Genomic DNA, 13,763 nt, shown 5'->3' with positions numbered 1-13,763 from the left:
CAACCACGTTTAAAGGGAAAGTATCCTGTAATAAGATCATTCTCCATGCAAAAGACTCCATGTGAACACATGTCAACATCACAACAATGTGTTTCATAGTACAGAGGCATGCAAAAGTTTGGGCACAATGAACTGCCAAAAGCATTTAAGGTTTAGGGCACAAAGAAGCACTATGCAAAGGTTTGTGCACCTCCAAAGATTTCAGCTTTTAGATTTTAGAAGTTTTAGCAAAGTCTCAGAACTTAATTAGCCAGTGAGTTGTGTTGTTCACAATCATTGAGAAAAGTCAGGTAATGAAAATTTAAATGCTTTATAAATACATTGACTTTGAAATAGGCATAGAGAACAAACATTTCAAATTCTGTAAAATTACAAAATAAACATTCAAGAAAATTTATTTTAGCCATAAAAATAAAAATAAACATAAATACATAAAGTACATATACATTTTTAAAATGTTGAGAAGGTTAATTTGCATGCATTGTTGGAAAAGGTGAACGAACACAAACACCATAGTGAGATTATATTTTGTGATTATATTTTATATTTTATATCTTATTTTTAAAAAAAATAAGTCAGAGTGAAGCCTTGACCGGGACCACATTTTTAAAAACTGCAATTTTACATATCACTGATACGTTTCGGTGTTCTCCGTTTTTGGCTAAATCACAGCCCAACAACAAAATTCACAGAAATTTTATTTTGAAGGTGTAAGCTTCAGAACAGGGAGGTGGCAGCCACTGATTTCTCTTCATCTCGAGTTATTATATCTGGCACAAAATATAATCTCACTATGGTGTTTGTGTTCGTTCACCTTTTCCAACAATGCATGCAAATTAACCTTCTCAACATTTTAAAAATGTATATGTACTTTATGTATTTATGTTTATGAAAAAGCAGACTCCTACTACTGTTTCCAAGACCAATTATTAGTACAAACTAACGAACTATTCCTAGCATTGACAGAGCACTCTGAAGTAAAACATTTCACATCTCATATTTTTCCATCATCTGCTGTGTTCTCAAAATAGAAATGCCACAAATCACCATATGGTGCTTCGGCCTCAGATTTGCCACCTTCATTAGTACCTGGTGTTATATGACTGCAAAGGTGGAAACAAACAATGGTTTTCATCCTTTGTTCGGGTTCATCCTGTTATAAATAAATACAACAGAATAAGCAACACAAAAATGGTTGAAAATAGAAGAACTTTCTTCGTACTTACCTCCGAGGAGGCAGAGCTCTAGTTTCCAGCACTGCTGCCAGACCTTTCAAGTTCACTGAACAAAGATGAATGAGGGTTTTGCCCTTTGACCACTACAAAAACAATCTGTACCCTTTAATAGACACTGATTAATAGACAGTGATTATGAACCAAGAGAGAGTAATGGGCTTCATAAACATGCAAAAAAGTCAAAATACTGAATACAAAACCAATAATTTACATGTAATGATAACACTGCCTTGCAGAAGGTTTTTAGATCTTAAAGGGGAAGAGGCAGCAGGTTTATTGGGAGGAAGATGTGAATGCTGTATATCCTCTTTCTTTAAATGTATCCAATGAAAAAAGTTCACATGTAAAAGCATTGGTTGTACTGCTGAGAACAGTGCATTAAGGAAGGCTCACTGGGATGTCATTTGTAAACAAAATCAAGAGACACACTGATACCACCCTCTGCTGGACAAATCAAGGCACTGCACCATTATCCAAACGAGAATTCAGGAAATCATGTTGAAAAGACTGAAATAATAAAAAGAAATACACATCCTACATTTATTTTATTATATTTATTTACAGGACTACCTAAAACAAAAAAGGCACATGTTGGACCTCTTCCAGCATCTCTGCATTGGCTGCCATGCTCCTGAAGAATTGATTTTAATATTCTTTTGTTTTTCTTAATGGGTTAGTCCTTTTTTTAAACACTTCAGAATGTCTGTTCCAGATCAGGTGATGAGAATCTCAGGTTCTGGTTCAAGGACGAAGTGAGATAAAACATCTTTACCTATTAAAGTCTTCACATCTTTCAGTTCCAGTTTTGTTTTTGTTTATGTTTTGAGCTTTGAACTGCTTTTGGGTCATTAGAGGTGTTTTCGGGGCATGGAGACCTTCAGTGTTTAGTGTATGCCTTATTGTGGCCACCAGACATGTATAAAAGGTACTAGAGACCCAGACTTGTAATAAAAAGTACAAGTGCTCTATCAAAAAAAAGTGTCTTGAGTAGAAGTAGAGGTGTTCTTTAAGCTCCAGACTTACTTGGAGTACTCAACATTTTTTGTACTTAAGTGAGCTACCACACCACGTGGGAGACTGGGGTTCGATTCCCGGTCCGGGTGACTTTGCTGCGCTACATCAATAAGAGTCCTTGGGCAAGACTCCTAACACTACATTGGCCCACCTAGAGCGTCAGCTAAATGCCATAAATGTAATGTAAATGTAGTTTACTCTAAAATGTACTGCTTAAGTACTGAAAGTAAAAGTACAAGTACTGTGCTGTGTAGTTATTACAGAAAGCAGTCAAAAGTCTGAATATCAGTGTTTATATATTATTTTAAATGCTTAGACTTAAAGACTGACAATTCCTTTGGCTGTCGTACAAGGACAGGACTGCAAAAGATCATGAACATGAACTCTTCAATTAACTCTCTAAACAAACTCACCCCCCATAAGAAAGGCTGAACAGAACTGACTCAACCCGCCACATACAAGTGTTTCACATATAAAAAGCCGGTGAGGAAAGCAGCTTAAAACACTGAGCTTAACTACAGCTAAAAGATCTCAAGCCATTAGGCCACATACGAGTATTTAAAGGCAGTGAAGATGGGGTTTCTTCTGTTGACGTCATCTCCTAATTTGCATAATTGTTTAACTGTAGAAAAAAGGAACAACGTTGTGAGAGAGGGGGAGAAGGGGAGTAAGAAGCACCCTCTTAATAAATAAACTTTGTTTTTGCCTTTGAAATAGGCTTTCACTTCTCAAAGTAACTTTATGACTGTAGAAGGATTTGGGCATGCGCAGTTCGTTCGCAGTGTGGGTCTCCTCTGACTGTGAGACCGAGCACTGTGAGTGTTGCAGGTGCCAGTAGCTGAAGAACATGTGTGTTCACCTGTGAGTCTCTAAAAGTCTCCAATAACACCAGAAAAAGTTCGATAGATTGGTCGCTAGTCGCTCCTCTATTAAAAAAACGCTAAAGGTGTCTGGCAATGCTGGGAAGAACGGCAGCATGTTTTTTTTTTTTTTTTTAGTATTGTAACGAGTAACGATGCAGCACATAAACAATGTAACATAGTAGAGTAGAGTAAAAGTATTAAACTCATCCAAAATATGTAGTGAAGTAAAAGTGGAAGTAGAAGAATAATAAGAAAAAAATACTCCAGTAGAAACAGATACAGCATTTTAGTACTTAAGTACAGTAGTGAAGTAGTTCAACTTCCGTACTACACATCTCACACCTTCCACTCCCAGTACAACTGAAACACCAGTATAATCAGTACAGCATATCTGATTATGAGCTGAATTATGATTCTGAATCTGTTACTTTAAGGTAAAAAAAAAAAATGCACCTTAGAGTCAGGACTTCGTAACACCCCTTATGAAATCACAAAAATCACAACCTTTTTTGTAGTCTGCTAAATCATCAACCATTATTCATATTTTAAATCCTTGCTGACCATTTGAGCTACCATGTGAGTTTACACTGATGATCTCACACTGACAACACTAACGGATACCTTGCTAGAACTACAACAGCTCAAAGGCCCACTGGGAGGCTTTAAGGGAGGCAGATTATGGAAAAACTCCCATGTTCGGTGGATCGATCAATCCAGAAACTCACATCACACAACCCTGTACATTTTCCTCTGAGCTTCCTATGAGGCATTCACCACGCTGATGAGATTGGGCTCCCCCTCCTACGTCACTGGAGACCCACAGCTTGAGTAGTAGGCTTCCTCACAAGTTTAGAAATTGCTACACCTCTCCCCAGCCCCAGAGAACGGGAATACTGAATATTGAGGTCACCAACATGCTGTGCTTTCCACACTGATCCCTGCTGAGAGATCCAGCTTGTGACCAGCCTGTAGTGGTAGCTGGTTTCAGATGGTCAAGGTGGTTGAGATTTGGTCATCCAGGTGAAAGCATACCTAGTCATGCTGGTCAATCAGCACGGCATAACGTTCATGCCATCATGCTGGCCCACTAGCTTGGTGTGCCTGCTAGTCTCCAACCATCTCCAACCAACTCGACTGAAAACATACCTTATGCTGGTCATAAAATAAGCTGGACAACCAGCTTACCCAGGCTGAGCTAGCCATGCTGGGGGTTTTGTTTTTCTAGCAGGGGTATGCTGGCCGACCAACAGGACTGCACTGGGTGACAAATTGAACCAGCTTCAGACCAGTGTAAACCAGTTTAGTTAATACTGGTCAGAGCTATTTTTTTCTACATGAAATCCTTATCTAGTTACCTTCAGGTCATCCAAAACTCCCCATCTGTCCATTACTGTAATGTGGCTTTACACTCCTCTTCTATACATAGCATATTGCCACCTGAAGACCACTGCGTGCCTCACGGAGCGCGCGCTCACACTGTTGCTCTAGTCGCTGAGGGTGAGTTTCTCGAACTGATTATTTTCTTTACATTTCTAAAATGATATTTACTGTTGTTAATGAAGTCAAATCTGCCCAGTTTATTCTCATTTCTGCTCATTGCAACTCAACGTCAGTGTAGCAGGCGGCTCGTGAACGAATCATTCTTTTGAACCGGCTCTTTTCAGTAAACCGGGGCGAACCGACTCCCTGCAGTGGAAGGATTCAATTGAAGCATACCCACCAGATTTGGGTCAACATAATTAAGCTAAAATCAAATGATCATTCGGATAAAATGTTTCCCAATTCACGACGTTAAACCAGAGCATAAATACTGCACCATATTAGGGAGGAACTGTGTAGTTTTGTCTGCTGCTCTTGCCGTGTTGTTTGCACTCGCTGTGCGCCTGGTGCTACAGGTCGCTAGCTAGCATAGGCTAATACAGCCTTTTTAACACAGTTTAGAGACGTAGCTAGGTGGCGCCAAGGGGTAGCAGCTCGCCCTGGAATATTTTTCCTAATAGCCTAATAAACAGAATATATAAACTTAGCACGAAAAGTCAGGAAATGTGTGTTTGATAGATTGTTTCTTGATAATAAATCTTAAAATGTCGGAAAGCCTGTTAATTTACCTTTTAAATGGTGCCACATTTGGAAGGAGCCTGCATTTGTAGGATGAGCAGTGGAGCTGAATCTGTGGGGTGCGCCCATGGCAAAATTACCAAACAGCTTACTTCACTGTATCTATTGACCCTGGCTTGAGCTGCTGGTATCACCAGGTGCTTGATTGGCACCTGATTGGCAGAATAACCTAGCATCTGCTCCACGCCCCTAACCCAAACTTTGGTCATAACTGGGTGGCAAAGAAAGAAAAAATAGCCCAGTTTATATATATATATATATATATATATATATATAAAAGCACGACGCTTATAATAAACGACGAAAAGGACTCGGATGAATCAGACGTTCGATTCATTAAGACGGGCGATTCGAATGAGTCGACTCGGTAAAGTGAATTCCTGGGACAGTGGTTCGGCGGCTGTCGCTGCGAAGCCGAGTTCAACCCTGACCGGTCAATCGGCAGGATGAACCGAGCCAGAAAATGGCGGATATTGAGGAGTTACGGGTAGGCGCAAGTGTTATGATAGCTGGCAGCCGCTTTTCACTCCTCACAGCTTAAAGGAAGTTTACTTTTGTTCCCTGTCTTTTTTATTTTTGAACACGACGGCCGTTCCGCGGCCTGGGAGTGTTTTGCAGAGACCGGCGGTGTGTTTGAGAGTCGTAGGCCGGAGAGCTGCTAGAGTGCCACTAGAGAGCTGCTGCTGCTGCTGCTGCTGCTGCTTTAGCTTATCAAGGTGCTTTGGCTTCGGCTACATATTATTATTGTTATTATTATACTAATGCTTTGGGATTTTTTCTTCCAAGTTTCACAGCATACTGTGTGATAATTCTGCAAGAGACTTTGTTTAAAATAGCCTCACGTCCCGACTGAGCTGAAGCGATGGAGGCTCTCCGCCAATGTTTGGCTTCTCTTTTGTTGTTGTCCGCTAGCATCGTAAGTTAAGCTAGCGGCTAGCTAACAGGATTCCTCCAAACAAATGCAAAGCCAGCACAGCTGCTTAATGTTATTTAGCTAGAGAACTTGCATTGGCAAGTATTTAAGAGTCGAAATAAGAATTGATGATGATAATTTTGTAATGAACTGGACATATAACTTTGTTTTGGTTCTGCAGAAAGTCAACTGACAGCTGACTTGCGTGCCTAGCTAGCAACGCTGCTTCGTTAGCGCCCCTGCAAGACGTAGCTAGCTAGTGCTAGCTAGATAGCCTTAGTGCTGATGTCTGGTCACTGGTCATCTGCTTGATGTTGCTTTACGTTTTTAATTATTAAAAATAACTTGGACAAGATGTGGCATTTTTACTGTACTGTCTGTACTGTATTTATACTTGTAGATCCATAAAGCCTCCCCTTTGTCCTGGATGTTATAGCTAGGTCTCTCATCCTGAAGATCTTAGCTATCTTCCCATTTATTTAACAGTTAAACATGGCTACCTTTTACATAAAACCTGACTAGGAAGTTTCCTGTTCGGTTAAATGTTCTTGTTAAGCCTGTTCTGTGTCTTGTTTACAGTGTCTTATCTAATGGGTTTTGGAATTATTCTTAACATTTTAGATGCAATTCGCTCTCATTTGTAAAGGATTTTTAAAGAAAAAAGGATTAACAAGTAAGAACGATCAAGCATGGACCATATGTTGAAGGGTCAGTTGAGATTTTCTTACTCTTCTGGGGATTTCTGGTAGGGGATTGTTTGGGGAGGAGGTCAACTGTGCATAATGTATTACACTGGGGGGTGCCTGTTTCCATATTCAGCTTTTCATGTGAATGGAACCTTGACTTAGTCCATTTTCTATACCTTAAATTGTTATTAATAATTGCTAATCTGACTGCTTTAAATATGTGTCCCATTATTTTCATGTTTACAGTACACAGCATGGCATAGGATGTGACTGAATAGATTTTACAATCTGTTAAAAATTCAAATCTACCCTGTCAGGCTTTGACCCTGTGTCTGTAACCTTTTTCAGTTCCTTGTTTTAATGCCTCTGTGTATTTGTTTTGCAGAATATGGTATCAAGTTTCCGTGTCTCAGAGCTGCAGGTACTGCTAGGTTTTGCTGGAAGGAACAAGAGCGGTCGCAAGCATGAACTTCTGCTGAGAGCTTTGCATTTGCTAAAGAGTGACCGTAATCCTGCTGTGCAGATTAAAATCAAGGAACTGTATCGCCGGAGATTTCCTAGGACTTTCGACAGTCTGTCAGAGTTGTCAAGCATAAAGTCTTACTTTCAGACGGGGGACAGATCGGCGGTTGTTAGTCCGGAGCTTTCTCTTGGTGCTAATCCTTCAGACTTGGTGCATCCCCGTGTGGTCCCCTGTGCATCCCCAGTGTTTCATGACTCAAAACCCAGGATGAACATGCAGCAGCCAAGCCCACTTATGCCCCCCGTCCACCCGGACGTCCAAATGAAGTCCCTCCCATTTTATGATGTGTTGGATGTTTTGATAAAGCCATCAAGTTTAGGTAACGACTGCTGCCTTTTTTGTTTTTTAATCACTTTTAATGTTTTAGGGTTTTCAAAGGTATTTACTTTTTAAACCTAATTTTGAAATGATGCATACTTACTTTGCACACAGGGCCCAGCACTGTACAGAGATTTCATCAGGAAAAGTACTTCATCTTTGCCTTGACTCCACAGCAAGTGAGAGAAGTTTGTATTTCACGGTAAGAATTACTTCATGTCTTTTATTAATTAATTAATTCATTAATTATTATTTTTATATTATTATCTCTGGTGACTGGTTTGGTTCTCTGTTTTTGTTTGTGGCTTGTTTTAAATTACTGATGGTGTATCTGTGTCTCTTATGTTAAAAATGTTGTTGTTTGTTAAAAGGGATTTCCTTCCTGGTGGCAGAAGAGACTATATGGTTCAAATACAGTTACGGTAAGAATGGCAGTCAGTTGAATGTTGTATACTTTGTGCTTGTGTGTTGTGGTTCCTTATTGTGTAATTTATTTTGTTTTTTTTTGTGGAATGTACAAGGTTCTGCCTTTCTGAGACCAGTTGCCCTCAAGAGGACAACTATCCCAACAGTCTTTGCATCAAAGTCAATGGGAAGCTCTTTCCTTTACCAGTGAGTAATGCTATGGCTTTCAACATTTAGGGCTTGTTTCCCAGACAAGGTCTAAATGTAGTCATGGTGTATATTTTCTTTTTCGTGAAACATTTTTATTCAAAATGCTGTGAAGTTCAGAACACAGCTTGATCCCTTTCTGGAAAACTGGCCCATAGTGATTGAGTAACGAATCTGAAGATGATCATGATCTTGCATTTGTGATAGGGCTATGCACCGCCACCTAAAAATGGTGTAGAACAGAAGAGACCAGGGAGACCTTTGAACATCACGTCTCTTGTCCGATTGTCATCTGCAGTACCCAATCAGATATCGATCACGTGGGCGCCTGAAATTGGGAAGGTAGACAATTCACCTCAGCTTTTGAAGTGTAAAAGAAAATTAATATAAAAACTTAATATATGTTGGGTTTTTTTAACCATTTGTATTAACTCTTTTGCATTTCCACCCACAGACATACTCCATGTCCGTTTACTTGGTACGGCAGCTAACATCACCGTTGTTACTGCAAAGATTAAGAATGAAAGGGATCAGGAACCCTGACCATTCTAGAGCACTAAGTAAGATGATGGCTAACATTTATTAGAAATCCTTAATAGACCCAGATCTGTTGGTATTTAAAAATTCAATAGCTATTCTTGTAAAGTACATTTTTGACATGTCTTCTGTACTCAAATAAAAAAAATAAATAAAAAAAATGTCACTCATGCTTATTTTTTTAAAAGCATTAATTAAACAGAAAAACAATTCTCATTCTTTTAATTATTGTGTTTTCAGTAAAAGAAAAGCTCACAGCAGACCCTGACAGTGAAATAGCTACAACCAGTTTGCGAGTGTCTCTTATGTGCCCGGTACGTTCAGAAAGCCTTTTGTATTATTTATCTTTGCATAATACATTATATCTACTTTTGTGATTTGAATTTTGCATATATTATTACTTATTTGAGAAGTTGTTCTTGTTTTACAGCTTGGAAAGATGCGCCTTACGGTTCCCTGTCGAGCCGTTACCTGCTCTCATCTGCAGTGTTTTGATGCTGCTCTGTACCTGCAGATGAATGAGAAGAAACCTACCTGGATCTGCCCTGTGTGTGACAAGAAAGCCACATATGAGAGTCTGATTATAGATGGGTCAGTACGTCTTGGTTGTGATCGACAAGTTTGACATAATGAAGTTTACAACTTACCCTAGATAATGAAGAATCCGTAATTCTGTCTGCTTTCAGGCTGTTCATGGAAATTTTAAATGACTGCACAGATGTTGATGAAATTAAGTTCCAGGAGGACGGGACCTGGTGTCCAATGAGACCAAAGAAGGAGGCGCTGAAAGTGTCATCTCCAATTATACCCAAAATTGAGTGTAAGTTAAGTTCAGAAACAACACATTTTTCTCACAACATACGTTTCAGAAATGAGTAGACTTAATCATTCTTGTGACATTCTTGTACAGACTTGCTCTGCAATATAGTTAACTTTTTTTGCCATTTAAAACAGCATCCAAAAATTGTGATTTCTTTTTATCTTATATATATGTGTATATATACATACATACATACATACATACATACATGTAGGGAGAGAGAGAGAGAGAGAGAAAATATATATGCAATTTTATTTTACTGACAAATTAGTTGTCTAGCAGTTCTGTATCTGTACACACAGTTAGCCTAATACTTGGTTGATTGGCAGTAATTACAGCTTTAGAGCATCTTGGAAAGGAAGCTACAAGCTTGGCACACTTCTTTCTGGACATTTTTGCCAGGTTGGATGGGGAGTGTTGGTACACAGCCATTTTTAGCTCCTTCCACAGATGTTCAATTGGATTCCGGTCTGGGCTCTGGCTTGGCCACTCAAAGACTTTCATGTACTTTCTCTGAGGCCACTATCTTGTTATCTTGACTGTGTACCTTAGGTCCTTGTCATGTTGAAAGGCAAACCTTCACCCCTGTTTGAGGTTATGAGCAAGTTTTCTTGAAGGATCTCTGTATACATAGCTGCATTCATCTTCCCCTCTATCAGGACTAGTCTCCCCTGAAAAACATCCCCACATCATGATGCTGCCATCGCCATGCTTCATTGTAGGGATGGTATTAGCCAGGTGATGAGCGGTGCCTGGGTTCCTCCAGGCGTGACTCTTGGTATTCATGCCAAAATGTTCAATTTTGTTTTCATCAGTCCAGAGAATCGTGTTTCTCTTAAATAAAAAGTCCTCAAAATGCCTCCAAGCGGGCTGTCATATGCCTTTTACTAAGGAGTGGCTTTCATCTGGCGAGGCCTGTTTACCCGGATCGCCCAGTTTGGCCGGGCGGCCAGGTCTAGGACGATTCTCTGTGGTTCAAACATGTTCCATTTACAAAGGATTGTGTCCATTGTGCGTTTTGGGACCTCTGAAGATGACCCAATTTTTCAGTACCCTTCTCTATATCTATGCTGTGACACAATCCGGTTTATGAGGTCTGCAGATAGTTCCCTTGACCCCATATCTTGGAGTTTGCATCTGTGGGACCTTATATAGGCAGGTGTTAGCAAGCCACAATCATGTCCAATCAATTGAATTTCCCACAATTAAATTGTAGAAACATCTAAAATAGTATCAGTGGAAAGAAAATGCACCATAGCTTACTTTTAGTTATCATACCAATGGGGTGTAAAAATGTAAAATAAATTATTACAAACGTCTAGAAACTGTCATTGTTGGCTGTTTTGTGTAGAAATTTGTCAAAAAAATTATCTCGATCTATTGTAGAGTAAGTCTGTAACATTAAACATGGAGAATGTGTAAGGGGTATGCACGGCTTGACTGTTGACAGAGGACAGAATAATCAAGGAGAAATTGTTTGGGTCTGCACAACCCTTGACCTCTAGACCAACTCTTTCCAATTACCTTTCAGGTGCTGCCCCTGTCCGGCAGAGTGCAGTGGTTCCTCACACAGAAACCAGCAGCACAAAGAAGGCAGACGTGATTGACCTGACGCTTGAAAGCTCTTCGGATGATGAAGATGAACCAGACCCTCCCCTGAAAAAGCGCTGTGTCTATATGTCCAAACCAGAGGAGATACATAGTAAAGGGTCAGTGGTAGCTTTCATTGTTTTTCGTTGATTGTTTTAGACATGTCTAGTCAGACCAAGGAGAGCTACATGCTGTTGCATGACTGTTAAAGGGCAATAAATATTGAATGCAATGAGTTGTGTGATGCACTGATGATTTGTACATATTTAATTGAGCAGGTTTGAGAAAATAACCAGAACACGTTGTTTGTAGTAGCTAAGTAGAATTATTTTAGGTTCTTTTAGAAGCATGTTTATGACCTTTTGTTTTTGTCTTTCTTCAGGGTCTTGACCTATCAGCCATCAACGGTTCGAGTGCCAAACGTCCAGGCACTGGATGCCTCATACCTAACATCATCCATAGCAGACTATGCAGTTCCATTCCACCATTCAACGTTATCAACTATTCCCACCGATATGCAAAGTATGCTATTATCTTAATGATCCATTAGGTAATTAAAAAAAGGTGTCATCCATGAATTTTGAATTTCTGACTTTTGTTTGTTTTTGTTTTTGCTCTATACAGGTCTTGATTTATTTTCTTTACTTCAAGGAGACCCGCAGGTATGTGTCTTCAAGTCTGGATGTACATATAGACCCCTAAAAGGTCACTTGTTTTGGTCAAAATATTCTGTGGCTGTCTTTTGAAACTTGCAATATTTATGCAGTCTTCCCCAAAATTTTATTTGAAAATCTGTGTTTTTATTTAATTGAACATTGTGTTTGTAGAAATGGTTTCTCGTTGACATTAATGAGGATGTGTATCTGTGTACATTCACTGCTAACTATGTTTCCTGTATTCCAGCAGCATTACCGGAGCCCTGTGTTCCTTGACAGCCTCTCCAGCAGCATCCAGAGTGCCACTACCAGCGCTGGCCTTGTGTCCTCATCAGTCCCGTATGAGGCAGCCACACACGGAGGGAACTCGAGTCACGAAACAGGAGTCATCACTGGAGGATCCTCCAGTCTGTCGGACATTATTTCTCTGGACTGATTCAAGGTTTCGGTCACTGCAGGCCAGCACTACACAATCACCAAGCCAACTGCCATGGGCCACGTTTTCATAAACTGATGCCGGACCCTATTGTGGTTAAGCTTCATACTTACAATAACGGTAGCTGAAATTGCTGTAGATTACTGCAACAATGGGAAACAGCATGTTTTGCGTTGCGTATAGGTGTCTGTAGCACCAGCCTGACTCGTCCTCCTTCCCCATTGTCCTTTGGATTTTTAAAATAACTTTTTACCGTTGTAACAGTGACTCATTGACTCATACCCATTGCCTTTTTGATTGAATGGACTGAACAAGCAAAACCGTGAATGAAATGGTGGACTGAGAACACTGGGCACATGTTGAGTTCACGGAGGCACGTTGTGTTGGAAACTGAGTGGAGCAGGGTTTTCTGTTGGAAACTAAGTGAAATCACTCTGGGGCAGCTCTGAATTTTATTGTAGTGCTAACCAATGTATGCAGTGCAATTTTACTTCATCTCAAAGGTCCTAATTTAGCAATAAAACAAGCTTGATATGTTCTATTGCACAGTATGGTTAAAATCATAGTTAAAAAATGGTTAAAATCATAGGCTTTAATCTGGGTTCAGCTAAAATGTCAGATTACTCAGCAATTATTGGTTTTATTTTCTTTTTTTGTATCACTGTTTTAGTTCTTTTTTGGCTTTGTAGTTTTTGGGTTTTTTTTAGGGCCTGTCAGATGATTTTCTTCCATTTTGTTAATTACCAACCTTGTTTGTGGACCTGCGTTATATTTGTATGTGGGAACGTTGTCCTCTTTTTACTATTTAAACTGTACTTTTGAATATCCACCTCAAAACTCAAATTATGTTTATAATTAAAATGGAAAAAAATATGTCAGAATTGTCAATGATTTCAGTATGATGTTCTTAGTAAACAGATCAATTTCTGACTGCGTGAAATTGTTTTGCAAATCGTGAACTGCATAATTTTAAGCTTGAGCATTGGCTTAATGTTGTTGTTCCCAAACAGTTATGGATAACCATACCAATTTAATGTTCACAGCTTGCATCTCTTCTAACCTACCTTTATGTTTTTAAGGGTGCAATGACCCATATCGGTTAATTTATTTCTGGGTTTGTGGCGCTACTGCATGCTCCCAGCCATCAGCAGTTTTTTTTTGTTTGTTTGTTTTGTTCTGTTTTTTTTTTCCCTTGGGGATCTTTGAGAAAATATGAGATGGGACAAGAATTGCTTGACCACTTGGTTGGACTTAGAAACGGATGGAACATTTCTACCTTGCTAATGAGTAAGCATGTAAGTACAAGCGCAATGGAGATGGTTGGATGTATGTGGGTGTGTTGTTTGTTTTTGTTTTGTTTTGTTTTTTTCCCATTGTGGTTGAAGCAATACTTTTTATTTCGCATTTTTAATAAGCTGGGCTGAAAAACATCTTGTATAGCG

The 13,763-nt window shown here is 39.5% G+C and overlaps 1 protein-coding gene across 4 annotated transcripts; it reads left to right on the top strand.

The window, feature by feature from the left end:
* Positions 1–5,626: 5,626 nt before the first annotated feature.
* On the top strand, positions 5,627–13,194 carry pias2 (protein inhibitor of activated STAT, 2). Of its 4 annotated transcripts, none has more exons than XM_072665090.1 (15): positions 5,627–5,946; positions 6,765–6,851; positions 7,215–7,671; positions 7,785–7,872; positions 8,042–8,092; positions 8,192–8,282; positions 8,490–8,624; positions 8,737–8,842; positions 9,060–9,133; positions 9,250–9,410; positions 9,506–9,639; positions 11,171–11,348; positions 11,612–11,751; positions 11,854–11,891; positions 12,136–13,194. In XM_072665090.1, exons 3-15 carry the CDS (start codon positions 7,218–7,220, stop codon positions 12,319–12,321), a joined length of 1,836 nt encoding a protein of 611 aa, XP_072521191.1. In that variant the 5' UTR covers positions 5,627–5,946; positions 6,765–6,851; positions 7,215–7,217; the 3' UTR covers positions 12,322–13,194. The 4 variants fall into 4 exon arrangements, with proteins under 4 accessions (XP_072521191.1, XP_072521188.1, XP_072521190.1 ...); XM_072665087.1 differs by having other exon boundaries at positions 12,133–13,194; XM_072665088.1 differs by having other exon boundaries at positions 5,630–5,717; positions 12,133–13,194.
* The last annotated feature ends 569 nt before the right edge of the window (positions 13,195–13,763 follow it).

This window comes from Salminus brasiliensis, chromosome 20 (assembly GCF_030463535.1).
Source record: "Salminus brasiliensis chromosome 20, fSalBra1.hap2, whole genome shotgun sequence".
NCBI lineage: Eukaryota > Metazoa > Chordata > Actinopteri > Characiformes > Bryconidae > Salminus > Salminus brasiliensis.
The sequence above is the reverse complement of the archived record's forward strand: the minus strand, read 5'-3'. Positions and strand labels throughout refer to the sequence as shown.